The 19,944-nt window shown below is 41.2% G+C and overlaps 1 protein-coding gene across 1 annotated transcript in view; it reads right to left on the bottom strand.

Annotated features, from left to right (window-relative positions):
* Positions 1–12,380: 12,380 nt before the first annotated feature.
* The window catches only part of CNGA3 (cyclic nucleotide gated channel subunit alpha 3), a 60,258-nt gene continuing 52,694 nt past the window's right edge, over positions 12,381–19,944 (bottom strand). Inside the window, exons 7-9 of the mRNA XM_063459148.1 lie at positions 15,485–15,592; positions 15,293–15,399; positions 12,381–14,424 (exon numbers count right to left, since the gene is read on the bottom strand). Of these exons, the coding sequence (XP_063315218.1) occupies positions 13,007–14,424; positions 15,293–15,399; positions 15,485–15,592 (1,633 nt within the window). The 3' untranslated portion in view covers positions 12,381–13,006. The remainder of the gene's footprint in view (positions 14,425–15,292; positions 15,400–15,484; positions 15,593–19,944) is intronic.

Here is a 19,944-nt window from a genome sequence, read left to right as displayed (position 1 = left end):
AGGGAATGGCCCTGCCATTCTCCCCAATTGTACTTCCTTACATAACTTATCTCGAGCTACCCCTGGATGTTCCCCCACAGACCGCAAGTTTTTACACAACGTTCCCGAAGCCCTATCCTGAAACGGAATCCTGAAACCTTCTGTAAAACCGAGCAGCAAAAACCTCGCCACCTCCTGGTTATCGTACATTCTTAACCAAGGCAGCATCGCGCCTACCTTCACCGGTGACGCCCCCCGCTGCAGACGCAGCAGCGGATGCACCGGCGACTCCCCCTCCAACGCTCGGCTTACCCTTCCTAAAGCACCTGGAAACTCCATGATTGCCCCCGCAACCGGAGCACTCATGTTTGAATCTGCAGGACGCTCCCCACTTGCACTGGCTCTCATTGTAGAGCCAGCAAAACCCCTTCTTCTGTCCCGCCGACGCGGTACCCGAGCCCGCGCCGGCTGTTCCGAGAAAGGGGGCACTCTTCTGTGCCATCATCAGCCTCATCCACAAAGGCAGGTCCATCTGGTCCCACCGCATGGACGGATTAGCCGCTAAGCGTTGACGAAATTGTTCGTCATACTTCCACCACGCCAAACCCCGTAGGTTCGATACGCGTCCCCAATCCCGTCTAAATAACAAAACAGTTGCGAACAGCGATCAGGGTATTTCTCCCCGATCACGCTCGCCAAAATACAAAAGGCTCTCAACCAGTTCCCAAAGGACTTGGGTATCTTCCGATACCTCCGCCTCTTTTCCTCCTCCTCCTTTTTAGCATCCTTCTTATCCTCCTCTTTCAAATCCAAAAACTCCTCCAGAGGAAGCAGGGAAAATATTTCCACAAACTCCCCTCTCCATATCTTATCCTTAATCTCCACCTTTAAGTGGCACCCCAGCGGCCCTGCAAAAGACACATGAACATTCTGCCGCGCCGCATCCGTCACCTCCCCGCAGAGATCGACAAGATCTCCTTCCCCACCAGTCAGTCCCTGACCCGGTTTCGTGTTGGCCTCACCCCCTTTCAGCGCTGCGGCCGCTGCGGCCTTCGACCCCGCCTCCCGACCGCCATCCGCGACCCACACCTTCTCAAACTGCGTCGGTGACCCCCCGTCCCCCGACCATGATTCTAACAATGATCGCAAACACCCCAGTAAATTCCCCGAGTGTGGTGCAGTTGGAGACTCACCGCTCGAGCCCCCGGCCGCTGCTGGCCGCGGGGGCGCCATCTTGTCCACAGCATCAGCCGACCCAGAAGGAACCAGTGGACGCCGACTCCTGCCCGCCTGTTCGTGCTTCGCTCCCGTGGGCGTCCTACACAGCGACCTGCAAGGAGAATATAGCCTGGGTGAACTGTCCGACTGCAGTCCCACCCGCCCCTCATCCCTGTGAGCAGACGTGACATCCCCACTCCCACGCTTGTAACGTCCCTCCTGCTCGCTTCTCCTCCTCCTCCGAGTAGCATAACTCCTCTCTGACGATCCTGACTCACTGTGCCTGCGCCTCCTCCACCTGTCCCTGGAAACAGACCTCCTCCCCCTGTTCCGATTCCTCACTGGGCTCCTGTCCCCTAGCCTCCGTCTGTCTTCAGATCTCCGCCTGCTGTCCCTACACTCCGCTCCTCCACGCTGACGTCCACCGTTGCTCCCACTGCTGGCGCTCCTCCTATCCCGCTGATCCTGGGAGCGACCCCTAATGGCCTCCCGCCCACTGCTGTCCTGGGTGCCACCGTCATTCCGGCCAGCCACCCGCTGTCCTGTGGCCACTGCGCTTGTCGTCGTCCCCCTCTGTACACCTGCACGCCTGTCTCCACTGCGCTCCACACTACTGCTCCTTGCTGCATTAGAGACCCCAGCTACACCACTGCTGCGTCCGTCACCCCTTCTTCCTATGCTCCTGGTCACGCTCCTCCGCTCCTGTAAATCTACAGCCCCATCCCTCTTGTCCTTAGCTCCAGTCGCTGCCTGCTGCCTCATGCTGACCTGGTCCCCCCCCAAATCTTGGGAGACCGCTGCCCTGTCACTGCCAGTACCATGCACCCTCCCCTGCCCCTCAGCTCTGCCCCCAGGGGGCGACTCACCGGGACGTCTTGGGCTGCCATCGGACCCTTCCACCGAGTCCTCTATGTCCACTCCAGCACTGGCCTGTCCCCCCGCCTCCCTCCGGCAGGGGGCGCTCGACGAGGGAGGCCTCTTCCTGGCCTGCAACCTCACCGCCCCGGCGTTGCGCCCGGCTGGCGGTCCCGGCCGGCGGTTCACTCCCCGTCCTTGTTTTCCGGCTGGTGCCACGGCCTGCCTCAAACTGCTGCCCGCTGAGCTCCTCCTCCGTCGTGCAGCCGGACCCGCTCCAGGACTCAGCCGTTGAGGCGGCCTGGCTCTCCTCTCCGGCCTCCGATCCGGAACCGCATGGGGGGGAGCAGACGTGCTCGGAACCCCCAACTGCTCCTGCAGCCACGCCATACCCTTCTCCTTCACCACAGACCGCACACCCGACAAGATTTCTTCCAAAGAAGCCATGCTGCACCTGAAAAAGAAGAAAAGAAGAGCCCAGCCGACCTGCAACAATTTACAGGTAAGAAAGGCTCAAATTAGAATGGACTTACCCTAAAATGGCCGCTATTTAACATCCCTTCTAAACCACGCCCCCTAGCACAAACCTTAGGACAACCCCTTGACCTAAACTTCACCTGCCTACTCCTGGCTCTGTCAAGGCCCACTTCTCCCTGCGTTGCTCCGTGGTTTCAGAACCGAACCGATCCGCTCAGTGGAAAGAGGCATTAGGAAGACAGCCATTAGAGGTTTCTGCAACTAGATTGGCTGAGATTACCAATATTGATGATCTCAGCCAGGGAGGTGGAGCGACATCATTGAGATTAGTGTTCAGCGGGAAGTAAGGTGTGTAAAATGTACCTTTTGAACCTTTGCAAGGGTGGAGTGAACTACTACATAGGAAGGGGGGCGCTTTAGCATTAGGAATACATGCTTATATTCCTAATGCTATAGTGTTCCTTTTATTTCAAAAAAGATAAGTTCTCCTAATTCTCCTTAAAAAGAGGAAGCAGGAAATGACACCATTGGGGGCTGCTTTGTTGTGGTTGTAGTTGACAGAGCAAGGACAATACTCCTGTGAGTGACAACTTATTTTCTTGAGTTCACTCCATAAACTGTGGTTAGTTCTCATTCATTTATATATATATATATTAAATGTATTATTTATGTAATTCCTTTAAAAAGGCACATAAAGGAACACTCCAGAAACCATAACAACCTCATCTAAATTAAATTGTTATGGTGGCAGGAGGCCCACAGGCATACTTTTACCTCAAGTGCTTAAAACATTCGAGAACGGTTTAACCCCAAAGTTGCCACCAGCACTGATCTCAACTCCCGCTCCCCCAGACAGCATCCGGCGGCAAAAATGTAAGTTTCAAGAAGAGCGGATTGCCGCTGGCCATGGTCACTGATGATTGGTTGAAAGCGGTCCACTGTCAGCCAATCAGTGACTCCCTATTCACAGAACTGGCTTTTTAAAGGTAAATTTATTGTCAAGCCAGTTTAGTGAATGGGGAGTCACTGACTGGCTGAGAGCATCAGCTGACCAATCAGTGGCACCCCTCCCCAGCAGCACTCAGGGCTTCCTGAAACTGAAATTTCAGAAGCCTGATGCTGGAGGCAACTTTGGGGTTAAACCGTTCCAGAATGGTTTAACCCCTTACGGTAAGACTGCCCCCCTGAGCCTCCTGGCACCGTTATGGTGCCTAACCTGTCCCTTTAAGACATTTAAGAAGCTATTTCACCTGCAACAAAATACCAGACTCCAGTGTGTTTAGTTCACTGTGGAAATTAAATAGCGGATTGATTTATATACCATGGCTCTTACGAAGTGAAATTCATGTCAGAAAGGGAGGGTGAGGGGACGGATGGAAGATGGGAGCTATTACTTCAAGGAGTTTATATAATGAAAACCATATTGCAGTGAACAAATCAAAATGCAAAACTAAGAGTAAAAAAAAAAAAATCTCCAACCCAGCTATAGTCACAGTTTGGAAATGTTCATTTTGCAATCAGTTTATAATTAATCACAATTTGGGGTTAACTGATTAAACAATTTAGTGATTTGGGTGATATTAACAACCCCTGGATGTTGGGCTAAGGTAACATCCCAGGACGTACTCGAAAACCAGAGTAATCTGAATGTACCTTTCCTGGTTAAATACTTTGTTAATATTATTATTATTTTGTAGCCTGCAAATTAATTTTGTAATCCTCATTCCAAGAGTGTGTGCATATTATATGCTAACAAACACAATGTGATTGGACTGTCACTTCAGGTGTTGCAGAAAAAAAAAAAACCAGTGTTCCTAAGATATACCAAACACATTGTCTGTGATACTAATCTTAATTATATGTTACAGATAAAGCCTCAGTCTGCTTGAATGGTGACTAGTAAGATTCAGCTGAACTCTGCAGAGCTGTAACGATTTTTCTGGCCGCGTATATGGTTCTCTATCATGGGTGGGACTTGGTGTCTGACCAGGCAATTAGAAAACCAAAAACAGAAGAGCAATCATTACTGGCGAGTGCAATATAAGATAAATGATCTAGCCAAGAACATGAACCATTTAGAGCACGTAATATGGGTTATGTGAATCTTTAACCAGGCTAGACTGAAGGGCAAAGGAAATAAATCTCCCAGCAGGGTGTCCGTGTATTCTTAAACTGTGTGAAGGAGTAAGATTTATAAAGATTTTTTTTTTTTTTTTTTCTTTTAGTGGTGTGGTGTATATAACACTAAAAAAAAATCTTTAGTTTGTTTTGTTTTTCTTTTTAACCCCTTAAGGACACATGACGTGTGTGACACGTCATGATTCCCTTTTATTCCGGAAGTTTGGTCCTTAAGGGGTTAAAGCAGAAGTCACATGTTAAGTCCATTTTGAGAGAAATTTTTTTCCCATTAAGAAATATATTTGTAGACCAGTGAAGCATTTTTGTTTGCCAAGATAAGTGATTTTAAGAAGCCTTGTAAAATTTAAAACTGTATATTTTTTGTTTTTGTGTGTGCGCTGTTCCATTTACTGGGATTAAAATGGCAACATTTGGTAGAATATCCTCTAAAATTGCAAGAGGTTTATTCTGGCTGATGGATGTCAGATCTATAGTAGAATGGAAGACACCTGCAATATGTATATATTTTGTTATATCATCCTTGATAATTCGTACCACTGGAGGCTCTCTGCCTCAACTTGTTTCTGCTCTCCTGTCCTGTAACAAAACATGTACAATTGTTTGCAATGTAGAGACAATGCTTTATCTGCAATAGTATGCTCCAGTAAACTCTAGACTTTGGCATTTGTTTTTGTATTTGCATTCATCAATATTTTGGGATTTTTTAAATTTTTTGTTCAAATCATTTAATGAACTATTTGCAATTTAAACATAATAAATACAAATTGCTTGGTGGCTGAAAAGGTGGCTAAAAATCTGTGCAATTTGCCCATTTGTTTAGTTCAATTACAAGGAGGGAGCAACTCCTTGTCATTGGATCATTTAAAAAAACTGAAGCACCCCTTTCTTCCCACAATGCGTGAAATTAACTCTGTACTTACTGGCAATGAGTGAGACCTAGAAACGAAAACGGTTAGTCCAAATTTTGTTTGCAACATAGATTTATTTTCCAGCATACATGACAAAAGACTAATTTGTTTTGGAAATTTGTATTAACAGTTACAATAATATCACTGCTAGACTTATAAGGAGACTAACAAATTTATGAAATAGCTGCAAAATCTAGAACGGGATGGTTCTATTAATATAAATTAATAATCTTCCAGTTAGAGTAGAACGTCTTAATCTCTAATAAAGACTAAGACACTGTAGAATATTACTGTGTTCCTATTTATATTCATAGTAGGCATGGATTTCTAATGGATTAAAAAGAACAGATGGTACTTTGCTATGCTGTACCAGGAGAACTCTGGAATGACGTCATAGCTATATAGAATAAGGGACAAAGGACCACGACGTCTTGCTACACAAGGTTGTTCTTTGTGTCCGGCTGTCTAACTTTGTAGAGACTAACTCTCTCCCTTTAGGAGTCCAGCAATCACCATCTGCTGTTGAACATTCATTATCCTGTAACATCCTTTTGTTGTTTTATTATGTATCCGTAACTGTACGGTAAGAAGAAACCGTAAGTCAAATTGTGTATTAGTATTTTTTGGTTAATATAGACGTATATTAAGAGGGCGAGCCTTTTTACCCAAGAAGAAATATACATAAAATAATTATTTTAATCAACTGGAAAAAAGACACAGAAGACACAAAAACAGAAGCTGTAAAGGAGGTTCTGTTTGTATTATTTGGCCTGACTAATCAACGGATTTCTTTCCTGCAAAACACACATGGCAGCAATTTTTATATTCTTCACATCAACATGTAAGTGTCCAGAACACATGGAAGATCAGCCAAAACTATGTGAGACTTGGGGATAATATCAGCAGACAAACATAGAAAAGGATGAGGCGGTTAAATCCGTCAAAGGGAAATTGGGTATAAAACAGATATGGGAAACTGTTGGTGATAGGAAGGACATAAGAGGCTAAAGGGAAACAGACCAAGGTAGAAACAAGGAAAGAAGAACAATATGAGATGATAAAGAGAGAAGATAAATTCCTGGAGATGATAAAGAGAGAAAACGTCACAAGCATACAGGGAGGACGGTTGGCATTGAATGAAGTTCGCTGTCTGATAACTGGTGTATTTAGCCCAAGGCAGTGGCACTAACCAGGGGGTGGCAAACATTTCCACCCAAAAATGCCCACTCGGCGGTGGTGTTAGACTTAGACGCAGCGAGGGAGCTGTGATCTCCCTGCTCTGCTCCCTTGCGTGCTATTTGCTAATGCCGTGGGAGCTGGAATATGATGGCTGCCGGCATCAGTAGACAGCCCGCAAGGCGCGAGGGAGCAGAGTAGGGAGATCACAGATCCCTCGCCGCCTCTGAGTCTAACACAGTCGCACGCCTCACAGCAGCCTCACTGGACCCCAGGGACAGATCCACACCAGCTCTCCAGATAGAGAGGCTGGGTGGAAAATTGTAATTTATAATAATTGTAATAATTTGTGTGTGTATGAGTGTTTGTCAAATCAGTGAGAGTCTGTTTGTCATTGAGTGTGTGTGTGTGACTATCAGTGTGTCTGTCAATGAGTGTAAGTGTCTGTCAGCATGTGTCTGTTAATGGGTGTGTGTCAAATCAGTTAGTTTGTGTCTGTCAGTGACGTCTGTATGTGTGTGACTGTCAGGGAATGTGTGTGTTTTAAATCATTGAGTCTGTGTCTGTCAGTGACGTCTGTATGTTTGTCATTGAGTGTGTATCAGCCAGTGTGTCATAGGGACACTATAGGCACCCAGACCATTTCAGCTAAGTGAAATGAAAGGTGCAGTGTCCCAGTCCCCTTAACCCTGCAAGTACAATTATTGCAGTTTCTCAGAAAAGCATTAAAATTGAAATTAGTGCAATTTAAAGATGCCTTCATTTCTTTAAGCTGGGGGAAAAAGCTTTAATGTTTTAAAGGGTTACTCTAAGCACCATAACAACTACATCCCGCTGTAGTCATTATGGTGTCATGAGTTCCCTGGCTCCATTTCCCTGGTTGGCTCCATTTTCCAATGGTTGGTCCTCCATGCCTGAAGGTCCGCCAGTGGCCAATGACAACATCCAGCCTCTGCAGAGCTACAGAATGCAGACGTTGATCCCATCTGCCGTTTATTAGCCAAGAGAGTCAGCTAAGCACTCTAAGCCAATAAATGCAATTCTGTGCAAAGGAATATGAATTCCCAATAATGCTGGCAGACATTGAGTTACACGTCCAGCAGCAGGGAGGCTATGTGCAGTGCTTCAAAGCGAAATGCTGCACATGCAGACCCCAGGCACCATGACCACTTCAAAACAATGAATTGATCATGGTGCTTGGAGTAACCCTTTAAAACATGCTTCCATACGCTAAACGTAATATCCTAATTAACCCTGTCACTGCCATGGTTTAGAGAAGAAAATCTTTGCTCAAACTCATTGCAAGCACAAGCTGCCCTAAAACGCCCTATAAAGCCATTACTGCCAAAACAAGCATACCACATATTGTGGGCTCATAACTCTGCTAATTTCCAGGGAGTTCCTGTGAGATTTCCTGGTGACAACATATAAAGTTTTCACTACAATGAAAAGGCAAAGTAAACTTCAAATTGAAAGTAGCCAAACTGTAAAGATTCTTTATTCGGTCAGTATGTATGCTCACTTAAGTCCGTAATCCTGATAGTAAATCATTAGATCTAAACCCTGCAAATCACTGTGTGATGGTAATCCCATGTGCACTGCATAATAACTGTGTGATGGTAATCCCATGTGCACTGCATAATAACTGTGTGATGGTAATCCCATGTGCACTGCATAATAACTGTGGAACTGTAGCCTCTGGTCTTGTTCCACCTGACACTGCCGGTAAACCTTATCTCCATGTTACCTGGAGAATTACATAATTTCCAGGATTTTTTATTTTTATTTTGAGACCCTCTTTCCATGGGCTAAAGATGAGAGCTTTATCTTCTCTAAAGAGCTCAAAATTAGGGGAGGGGGGTGCCATTAAAAGGAACACCCCAATCACCAATACACATTTGATGCATTTGTTAGGCTTTGACTTTGTTCAAATATTTATAGTTTTTGTACAATAAAAAAAAAACTATGTATATTTTGCAGAATGCTGCACTATATGCCTGCCTCCATAGCCACACTCTCTCATAACAGAAATACTTCCTCATCAATGTATGTACAAAGTCTCAGTCCTAACAGCACTGCGTGAATGGCATAACATTCACAACATGGCTTCAGACAGACAAACTATAAACAGGTAGTGATATCTTTATTATGTCTTCCTGAGTGTCCTGTCCTTCTAATGCAGGCTATTTTGTTGTTCATTTTGTTTAGTGCTATCAGTGGCTGAGCTGTGTGCATACATTGGATAAGGAAGTATTTTTCAGGAGTGAGGGGGCGTGGCTTATGATACAAAATTCTGGAAAACATTTATATTTTTGTGTGCAAAAACTACAAAATCGCAAAATCTGTTCCTTCCATGCCAGGTTTCCCCTTAAGCCTTGCCCTGCCCATCCTGTGGGTGGTCTTTAAGTGGGGGGTACTGTCACGGGGGGTACTGTCACTAAGCAGCCACGCCGACCGATGTTTCAGACTTATCTTGGCCCCGCTGGGAAGCTGCCCGGTCTCCCTCCGTTCCGGTCCCCAGCAGGTGCGACGTTCTTAGGAATGTCGTCCGCTGCGGTTTGGGCTTTTATAAGAAACTTGCCTTTGCCCACATCAAAGATGGCATAGATGCGCACGCACGTTTTGGGGTCAGAGGTCAGAGACAGCCTATTACAGCCTAAGGAGGGTCATTTAAACCCAAATTACTTTTTTTTTTTTTTATCAGTGCCTTGCCGTGGTTTTCACTAGCTGGTTATCCAAGAGTGTGTTCCTGATCGTGTTTTTTCTGGTATTTGACTTTGGCTTCATTTTAACTTCCCTGATTTCTGGTATCCTTGACTTTTGGCTTTCTCCATCGTTGTGTCTCTTTCTGTGTCGCTGACCTCGGCAAGTATTTTGATTATTCTTGGAGACGTTAAGTCCGGCCATTCTAAGGTCCGGTTAAACGTTATGCTTAGTCCTAGGTGTGATACTATTCTGCGTGCTGGATCAACAGTAATCCTGACACCAACAATGTGAATAATGGAGCCAATGAGGAGAAGAGATCTCCGTATGCAAAAGGGTAAGAAGAAATCTAGTGTTATCTTAATTTTCACCTGCTGCTTTGTTGTGTTTTATTACTTCAACCACTAAAAAAAGTCTTGAGAAGAGAAAATGTGTTGGGTGGAGCACAAAGTGTGTGCAATATTTCAAGAAAAGCTTCTGTTGCTGCAGAATGGGAATCCTGCATGATCTAATTATGTACCTTAATTCAGTTTTTCTACACCTGATTTATATTCTATATTCTATCACAATTTTATAGTGATTTTCAAATCAGGACTGTATTTGAGGTCATTGGGGGATTGGTCATTGGCCCTCTCTTTCTAGACTCCGGTTGTGATAGGATAGTTTTTTTGATTCTTGCCACACCTTTATGCCAGTGTTGTTTTATTGTCTTGTCCCTATATTTACTATAAGAGGTGCTTTTGTTCTTATCATCTTTGTGCCCTCCATTTATTGATCTGTTTTGAGCAATTTTTTTTTTTTACCAAATATTTTTAGGAAGTCTGCATTACATCACATTTATTTTTGCACTGTATAATCATTTTATTTATGACATATTTCTAGTGTCTTTGACACCCCATCCTAGTTTTATTTACTGTGATATATTGATTTACACATTTTGTACTATATTTTTCTCTTTTCGTTTATATTGCTGAGCTCCTATATGAAGATTTGGAGGATTTTATTCTGTTTTACGATTTAAAAGGTGCTCTTCTTAGAAGCATCTAGTGAGTTTATTTGCACTTCATATAGCACCTAGAGGGTGCTACTCGATGTTTAGACTTATTTTCCTTTCTATGCATTAGCTGTTTTCTCTACTTGTTTACTTACTTGTAAACCACTCCTGGAGAGGATCCCTTTTGATTGATAATTTTCAGAACTCCAGGGGAAATCCCATGTAAAAAAACCTTAGTGCCGCAACCCCAATACAAAAGGGGATAATTAACCTGCAAAAATGAAAATCAAAGTCCTGTGGTCACTTACATGGTTACAATGTTTCCATGGGCAGTATACTGCTGCTGGACTGATCCAATATGAAAATATCACCACATGCCTCCAGATATTACTGTCATCCATGTAATATCCACAAGGTTGATCATAAATAGTGCATTTTAATTAAATAAAGTATAACAAGACATGTAATATAACATCAGAATAGCAGGCAAACCTCTATAAATAATAGGGTATCCAAAAGGTCAAAATACAGAATTTGTAGTAAATGTACCACAAAAAATAAACACTAGTCCAAAAATAAAACCCTCTGCCTATTGGAGGAAAGGGGAATAAAAAGAAAGTTGGAAATATATGGAAAACACTTAAGAGGGCCCTATACATGTTTTGTGTCTACTTTGATGCATTATCAACATGAATGATTCATTTTTGGACTGGCAATAATTTTTTGTGGTATGTTTACTACTTGTTCTGTATTTTGGCATTTTGGATACCCTGTTTGCCTGCTATTTTGATATCATGTTATATATATTTTTTTTAAATAAGGATGTACTATTTATGATTTACCTGGATATTACATTAGTGACAGTGCGAACCTTCAGGAGCGATGTGGTGTTTTAAGAAATGTATTTATGTGACGTGTTTACTTTTTCTCATGAAGAGATTTGCCTTGTAGTATGTAGAATTCAGAAGAAGGTGTATTAGATTAGGTAATTAGGCAATGAAGAATCGGGCAGAATATGCATGATACATACTGCAGGGAAACCTTTTTAATGCATTTTTATGAAGATTATTATTTTGTTACTAATAAAGAGACAGCAAGTTCCGTAGTGCTATACAATGGGTAGATATGACAAAATTATGAGTTCCTGAAAACATGGTGGATCACATGGCCCGCGGGGGCCTGATTTGCCAAGGGGCAGTCCCCGAGAAGCAGATATCGGCAGTGGTGAGTTTTGCAGACGTCCTGGAGTTGAAAGCCATTAGGGCGTTCCAGGCCGCAGCAAGGGCTTTAAAGCCCCTTAATATGGGGACGGCATGGAACACCGTAAAGGCGTTATGGAGTTAACCGTGCAATGTAAAACATTACAGTTTTAGAGAAGCTACTATAGGCGCTTCCTCGATTCACATGGAGTTTAATCTGTAAAACAACACTGGACCTTCAGTGTCTTGAAAATCCCCATAGGAAAGCATTCATTCGGAGGGGTTAGGGGGTTGCAGAGGCAGAGGGACACTATAGTGTTAGAAATGCAGTTCTGTATTCCTAATACTAGAGTGTTCCTTTAAGTGTATCCATTATTTCTGTTTTGAGCTAGCAGAGTTCACCAATGCAAAGTCTGAAAATGGAAACGTTGACTTTGTAATGTAATTTGCAGCAGGTCATGTTAATAAACTGTGTATACTAGTAATCTTCATTATTTTTCTCTACAGTAATATTAATACAAAACACATTTTAGTAATGTGAATATGTCACAAGCAGGTGCAATTTGAATGAGGAATATGTAATCCAGTTACGAGCAACAGTTTTTTTGCCACTACAATGGCATATAAACATAAACCACTTTATTATTACATTATTAGGTTTCTTAAAAATATTATTAATTCGTAAATCTTGTGAATATAAAAATATATTGAAAAAGTCAAATGTATCCAAAGCAAAACAAAGTTTTTGTTTCCCTGTACAGTTGACATATTACTTCCTTAAAAACGGGTGCTAGGTATAACAGTCCGTAAGTAAAGATATATAAAATTCATGGTCTTCAATTGTCACATGTCTAAAAATCTGTATCTGAAACGGTAGATATAACAATAGTTAGGTGTGTACTCACTAAACAGTACTTACCTGTGAACTGTAAATAATTTGCATAATTTAGTTTAAAATAGGCAAGCTAGGACTAAAGAGGAACTGGATTTCCCCAGTTATAAGCAATCATTTCAATCCACTACAATTCACTGATTAGTGGATAAACCGTGCTGATGATATACGTCAAAGTGTTGTCATCTGAAAGTGAAGTAATGACCAATGAAATATGTCTGCTGATTCCACTGGCTTCCATAGTAAAGGCCCCACTTTTGGGATATTGTACCACTTTTCAGATCACAGAAGTGCAATAATTATCCCCCTATGTATCCAACCTTCTGGTAAAGGTATTCATTTTTTTTTTTTTTATAAGGAACTTGAAATGATTACTTCGGTTTTGTTTACTTAACACATAAAAATAAACAGTAGATCTGGCTTTATAGTTAGGCTAAGTGCAACTGCATCTGTATGTTCATGTTTTTTAATCATTTTCATTGTCTTCAGCTTTGTCTGTTTCTCCAGCACTGTCTGGTCCTTCTGAAATATATGCACTCCCATATTTCTGTATTCTTCTCTCTACCTTGGTAATCCTTTGTTTGAGTTTCAACTGAGTTGAGTTGTATTCTGCCAATAATCTAGCAAATCGGGTCTGTAGACTATCAAAAGAAGATTCTAGCCTTTCAACTTTTTCCTCCACGTCTTTTGGGTCAGCACTTGCTCTTGCTGCTTCTTCATCTATCAAACCATCTTTCATGAGAATTTGACGCCCTTTTTCTTCTAATACACTTTTAGCATCTGGGTATTCAGTGAGGGCCTCCATCAAATCATCCTTTGAAAGACAAAAGAGGTCTGAGTACCCAATGCTTCGGATGTTAGCTGTCCTTCTGTTACCTGATTTACTTCCCTTGATGTTTAATATGCTGATTTCTCCAAAATAACTTCCGTCACTGAGGACTACAAACTGCGTCACACCATCATCTGCCACAACAGCTAGCTTGCCCTCTTTAATAATGTACATTTCACGTCCAATGTCTCCTTTTCTACATATATAATCTCCTGGACTGAAGACCTGAGGTCTCAGCTTAAGTACTAGTTCCACGAGAAGTCCTGCCTCACAGTCTTGGAAGATCCGTACCTTCTTCAAAGTATCTAAATGAACATTGATTGCAATTTCAGCCTTCAATTTGTCTGGTAAACTCTTTAGTACTTCTTTCTCATCCATTGTTTTCTTGTTTGTCCAGAGATAATCAAACCATTTTATAACCCTTGCCTCCAAGTCCTTGGTAACTTTACGAAATTGCATGTATTGTTTTATAGAATCTATCTTGGCCTGGAACTCTGCCCGAGATGCATTCATATTTGATATCATGGACCCAACATTACCCACAATGGTAGCAAAAATAAGCACACCAATAAGAAAGTCAAAAACAACAAAGAGAAACTCTATATCTTTGACTGGTGGTGGAGTTTCTCCAATGGTTGTGAGAGTTAAGGTTGACCAGTAAAGACTGTAGATATATTTCCTTGCAAGGCGCCCATATTCTGGATGGGAAATATTTGGATATACCCATGTGTCTGTTCCAAACCCAATGGCTTTCGATATTGCAAAATATATACAGGCATTCCAATGTATGATAATGAGAATATAAAGAACAAGATTTCCAATACGAAAAAAATTTGGATAATTTGTTCTGGTCTCTGTACGATCAAAGAATTCAAACATTCTGGCAAATCTCAGGAGGCGGTTAAAACGTAACTCTGGGTAGTTAGGCCCTACTTTTAAGTATGCCAAATCTGTTGGTAACAAAGACAATACATCAAGCTTAAATTGTAGTGTTTTTGAATAATGTTCTTTAAGCTTCTTGGCATCTTTCACCAGCAAGCCCTGCTCGAGAAAACCTAGGAAATTAAACACAGTCAATCAGATACTAAAATAATGACATTAACTTCAAAATAACTGACACTTATTTTCAGATTTAAACAGATATCTTTTTTAAACTGGAGATTTAAATGAATTTATGTTGGACCTTTGTCCCAAAATACTTGAGTTCTCTGTTGTATCTCTGTATGTATCATAACGGAAATGTAGCACCTAAACTGGGCATTTATATTGTAATCATGATTGTTATTATCACCATGGGTGGTTTAAGGAGTTGAAGGTACCAAACACAAAGATTGTTGTTTATAAGTATAAAATAATTCAATAATGTTACAAGAGCTAGTAAATCTGGGTTAGTGTACATTTTATTAAATTATTTTTAAGGGACACTCCCCAGGGTCGATTCTTGGGTCACGGACGCCTGGTGCATATTTTTTTTTTTTTTTTTTTATGCATACACTGCGACCTTCACATACTCTGGATCCAATAAACACACTAGATTCTCTGTACGCAAACACACACTACATTCTCTAAACACACACTCTCTACAGCCCCTACACACACTACATTGCCTATACACATATATACACTACAGTCCTTAAGCACACAATTACTGCAAAGTAAAGACAAAAATGAATTGTCGGAACATCCAAAACCTGCATTTCACAGGAATGGTGCTTTTTTTTTTAAATTTTACAAGGCCACTTAAAATTATCTATCTCAGCAAGCAAAAATGGGGTTCAATTCCATCATATGGCCATATTGTGTTAAGTCAACCACTACATCACAGTACCCCAATATCGGTGGGTTCTACACTAATTCCAACGTGGGAGACACAAGCCTGGTTTTATGAGTTACATTACGTTTATAGAATTGAATGTAACTCACCTGTCCTGAATCGCACCATTGTATCAAGAACATAAATGAGATCTGCGCTGTAATCCAAGACCAGCCACAATGTGGTATTAGTCTTCTGGAGCTCATCAAAACAAGCTCTAGGGACAAAAAGATTTAGTATTTAACATTATATTTAGAAGACTTAGACATTGACCACAGTCAAATATATGTATATACACATACCTACATACTAATAAACACCAATTGTAAAGCACCGGTAAAGAGATGATTGAAAGCCATCTATAGTAGAAATTGCTTGCTGGATCAATTACAAAAATTTCTTTCTTCTTTCTGTTGAAGAGAAATTGCACATTATGAAATTATATACAACGCATATGTACAGGTAATATTGTGTTTGTTGTTTACTATTAAGATTTTACATGGGCGTTTGCTACATGCCAGTAATCAGTAAGACTGGGCCAAGTACTTAGTGAGGCTAGGAAAGTACCCTTTCTCGATTTGCAAATGTAATTGTAGTGTGCACGAAGTGTTGTAACTAGTCATTCTGTCATGCATGGTGAAGGAGAGTTACTGTTGATTGTAACCCAAATTGAATTGGTCAAGGTATGAAAGCTGGGGGACATGTGATTAAAGGGACACTGTAGGCAATGTGTCTGCTTCATCTTATTAAACTGGTTATAGTGTTTGGAGTTTCCTGGTACTGTAATTTCATTCAGCATTAACCCCTTAAGGACACATGACATGTGTGACATGTCATAATTCCATTTTATTCCAGATGTTTGGTCCTTAAGGGGTTAAACAGTTTTTGATGTTTTTATGTTTTAATGCTAAACAAGAGTTCCCAGCAGCCCATCCTCTCTGTGATGCTTTGGCTAATGAGGAAAAGTTAGAATGAGCAGCTGTGGTTGGCTAAGAGTGTAAGCTGACTGCTTTAAGCCTATCGGTATAAATGGGTATGACAACAAGAAAGTATGTATTCTCTGCCTTGGCCACACCAAGAAGGGGTTGGACTGTGGGTGGCCCGTGTGACGGAACACTGTCACTGAGTGACATCCCCTCCCCGAGCGCTGATTAGTACAAGTGGGTTTCATGCCCTTTCTCCCTATTGGCCGCTGCATGGTTTAGGCGCTAAATTTGAATAATCGGTTGAAACGAAGTGATTCTATGGAACTATTTTCGGGTAGGTACAGAGCCTCAAGCCCAGACTTTTTTCAACGAGTTCTCGGGTTTCGTACATTCGATCATTCCGCTATTTGCAGGGATCCTAGCTGGGACCAGGAGCTATTCTGGAATGTATGGCATGTGGAGGTGCGTTACTGTATTGTGTGTATTTATGTTTTTTTTGTGTGTTTGGCTTCCTGTGTCCGGGAGATACCATTATCTCTAAGACACAGTGATGTCGGGGTGGGCTTATATTTTATATTGCTGTAAATGGAGACCCCCTGTGGAGGTCTGTGCATAAATACAGTGTATTTTGCCTGACATAAACAGTTCTTTTTTTAACCCTTCACTAAGTCCTGGCTAGTGTTTGAGTGATACCACAATTGCCCTTCTGTAAGCGACTAGAATCACTGGCTCACAGCTATAATCACTCTAGGGCTGGGCACAACTAGGAAGGGCCATACATCCCCGAATAGCTCCTGGTCCCAGCTAGGATCCCTGCAAATAGCGGAACGATCGGATATGTACAGAGCCAGAGAAATTGTCGAACAAAGTCTGGGCTTCATGCTCTGTGCATACCCTAAAATAGTTCTATAGAATCAATTGGTTTTGACCGGTGATTCAAATTTAGCGCTTAAGCCACGCAGAAGCCAATCGGGAGAAAGGGCGCAAAATCCACTTGCACCAATTGGCGCTCGAGGAAGGGTATAGCACTCAGTGACGGCATTCCTGTACAGCCAGGGACCATTATTTAGTGTTAAACTGCTCAAACATGGTTTAACACTGAATGGAGGGACAGTGCCAGGGGACTCCAGGCACTATAACCAATTCAATTACTTGAAATGGTTGTAGTGACTACAGTGTCTCTTTAAGGGTGATTGGAGAGGTCTACTGACACAAAGTTCTGTTTCTCTGTTGTTTATCCTGTTACCTATTCTTTCAACATTTCATGAATAACTTATATTGGTGTTTGGCTAAAGTTTTGTTTGGCTATGTTGGGAAATTTCGAGGCCTTGTTTTTTTTTAAACTGGTGAATTTGAGTAAAAGAACAACACGTTCAAGCTGTTTACCTTCATTGTGTACAAACATGAACATAATAACCATTAATTATAATATTGCAGTGAAATGATATAACTTGAAATACATTTTTAGCCATTGTAATGTTACATGTAAATTACAAACTGAAGAAATAATATGAGTGATTTGGCCTTCAAACTGAAGATCAGTGATCCCCCACTGTAAAATAACAATGCCAATTAAATCATTGGCACCTTTGTATGTAGCATCTTCTAATCACTTCCGACTTTCATTTTAACATGTTTAAGCTTATAAAGAATAAACCCTACAATACTTTACCAGGGTGTGTTTACATTCCATAATGTTTCCATTAGAAGCTTCATATGAGATTTCACTACAAATCACTGTGGGGAGCTGAGCAGAGAGAGCTTACACTCAGTGCTCCCTCGCCGCGGCCCGCGAGTTTGACATGTCTGCACTACAGGAAACATCCTAATAACATATTCGGACGTATCCTGCAAATTGATGCACTAAAAAGAGCACCTTCCAAATGCTGGGCATAGTGTTGGTTCAATGCCTTTCGTAACCTTGTTATTATTGTATGGGTTCAGGGATACTTAGAGTTCCAATTAAAGCATAGTTTAGGTTAGGGGGTAACCAGGTTAGATTATATGGAAAACATTGGGATTAGGGTGTTCTGAGTTAATGCCCACAGCACCTTCAGTGTCTAGAAGGATTAGAGGATACACCGCTGAACCACTTTTGATTTTAGAGCACAGTTTTACTCTGTTGTACTCAACAGTGATTTACTATTATATAATGGTGCTGTAGTTTCACCTCTCTGTAGCTCCATTGGTCAGCATTTAGAAGCTGCAATTTTCACAGCTCCATTTAAACGTGAAATAAAGGATCTAAGCCATACAATACGGCTTACATTAACCTATCTTTGAAATGTTGTGGCACCCTGCAGTGCTGACATAGTTACATAGGCTGAAAGGAGACATGTGTCTATCAAGTTCAGCCTTGCTAACATCTCTTTTTTGCTGTTAATTCAAAAGAAGGCAAAAAAAAAAAAAAAAAAAACAGTTTTGAAGCGCTTCCAATTTTGCAACAAACTAGGAAATAAATTCCCTCTTGACCCCAGAATGGCAGTCAGATGTATCCTTGGATCAAGACGCTATTACCCTACAGTTAAAAAAAAACAAAAAAAAACTATACAATTGAATATTCTGTTTTTGCAAGTATGCATCTAGTTGCTGTTTAAACATCTGTATGGACTCTGATAAAACCACTTCTTCAGGCAGAGAATTCAGAGAGTTTTTGCGGTAAAAATAACCTTTCCTTTACCTTAGACTAAATCTTCTTTCTTCCAGTCTAAACCCATGACCTCATGCCCAATGTATAGTCCTGTTTGTGAATAGATTTCCACACAGTGGTTTGTATTGGCCCTGGATATATTTGTATAATTTTATTATATCCCCTCTGAGGCAACGTTTTTTTCTAAACTAAAGAGGTTTAAATTTGTTAATCTTTCTTCATAGCTAAAATGTTCCGTTCCTTTTATTTATTTTGTAACCTGCCTCTGCACTTTTTCTAGTGCCATAATATCCTTCTTTAGAACAGGTGCCCAAAATTGCACAGCATATTCAAGCTGTGGTCTTACCAGAAAGGTATAAAGAGGCAAAATGATATTCTCATCCCAAGAACTAATGCCCCTTTTCATGCATGACAATACCTTACTGGCCTTTGCCACTGCTGATTGACATTGCACATTGTTGAATAATTTGTTTTCTATAACAATTCCCAAGTCCTTTTCGTGTGTTGCTATCCCTAATTCGCTTCCATTAAGGGAATACGTTGCTTGTGCAATCTTTACAGCAAAGTGCATAGCTTTGCATTTTTCTACATTAAATTTCAACTGCCATTTGAGTGACCAATCTCCCAGTCTATCTAAATACCTCTGCAGCAAAGTAATATCTTGCTCACATTGTATTACTTTACAGAGTTTTGTGTCATCTGCAAACAATAACAACTATTAATAACTACTATAACTACTTTAAAAGCCCATTCAAATAAACTACAATAAAACCAATAGGAGCAAAGTGACATCCGTTCAATTGGCGATTGGAACATTTTATGTCATTAACAGCATACATTACTAGACCCTTATTATGACGCTCACATGACAAATGAAGTGCCATTTACAAAAAGATCTCAATGCAAAATATTCAGCAGACTTAATTAATTTAATACTGGCAACAATTCACTCAGGCCCCTCCACTTATTACCCCACTTTACATACAAAAACTTTAACTGCCCTGTCAAAAAATATCTTCCTGAAGAATTATAACCATTAGCATACGATTATGGTACTGTTTAATTGAGTTTCATATGTAATGTGTCTGCATACAAAACTCCATTTTTTTTTAAGCATTACAGCTGGTTGGCGAATTTATGACGAATGCCTTAAGCAGATGGAGAGTAAAAAAGTTTTTTGAAAATG

The sequence above is a fragment of the Pelobates fuscus genome, chromosome 1 (genome assembly GCF_036172605.1).
Source record: "Pelobates fuscus isolate aPelFus1 chromosome 1, aPelFus1.pri, whole genome shotgun sequence".
Classification (NCBI taxonomy): domain Eukaryota; kingdom Metazoa; phylum Chordata; class Amphibia; order Anura; family Pelobatidae; genus Pelobates; species Pelobates fuscus.
Note: the sequence above shows the minus strand (reverse complement) of the source record. Positions and strands in the feature narration are given on the sequence as shown.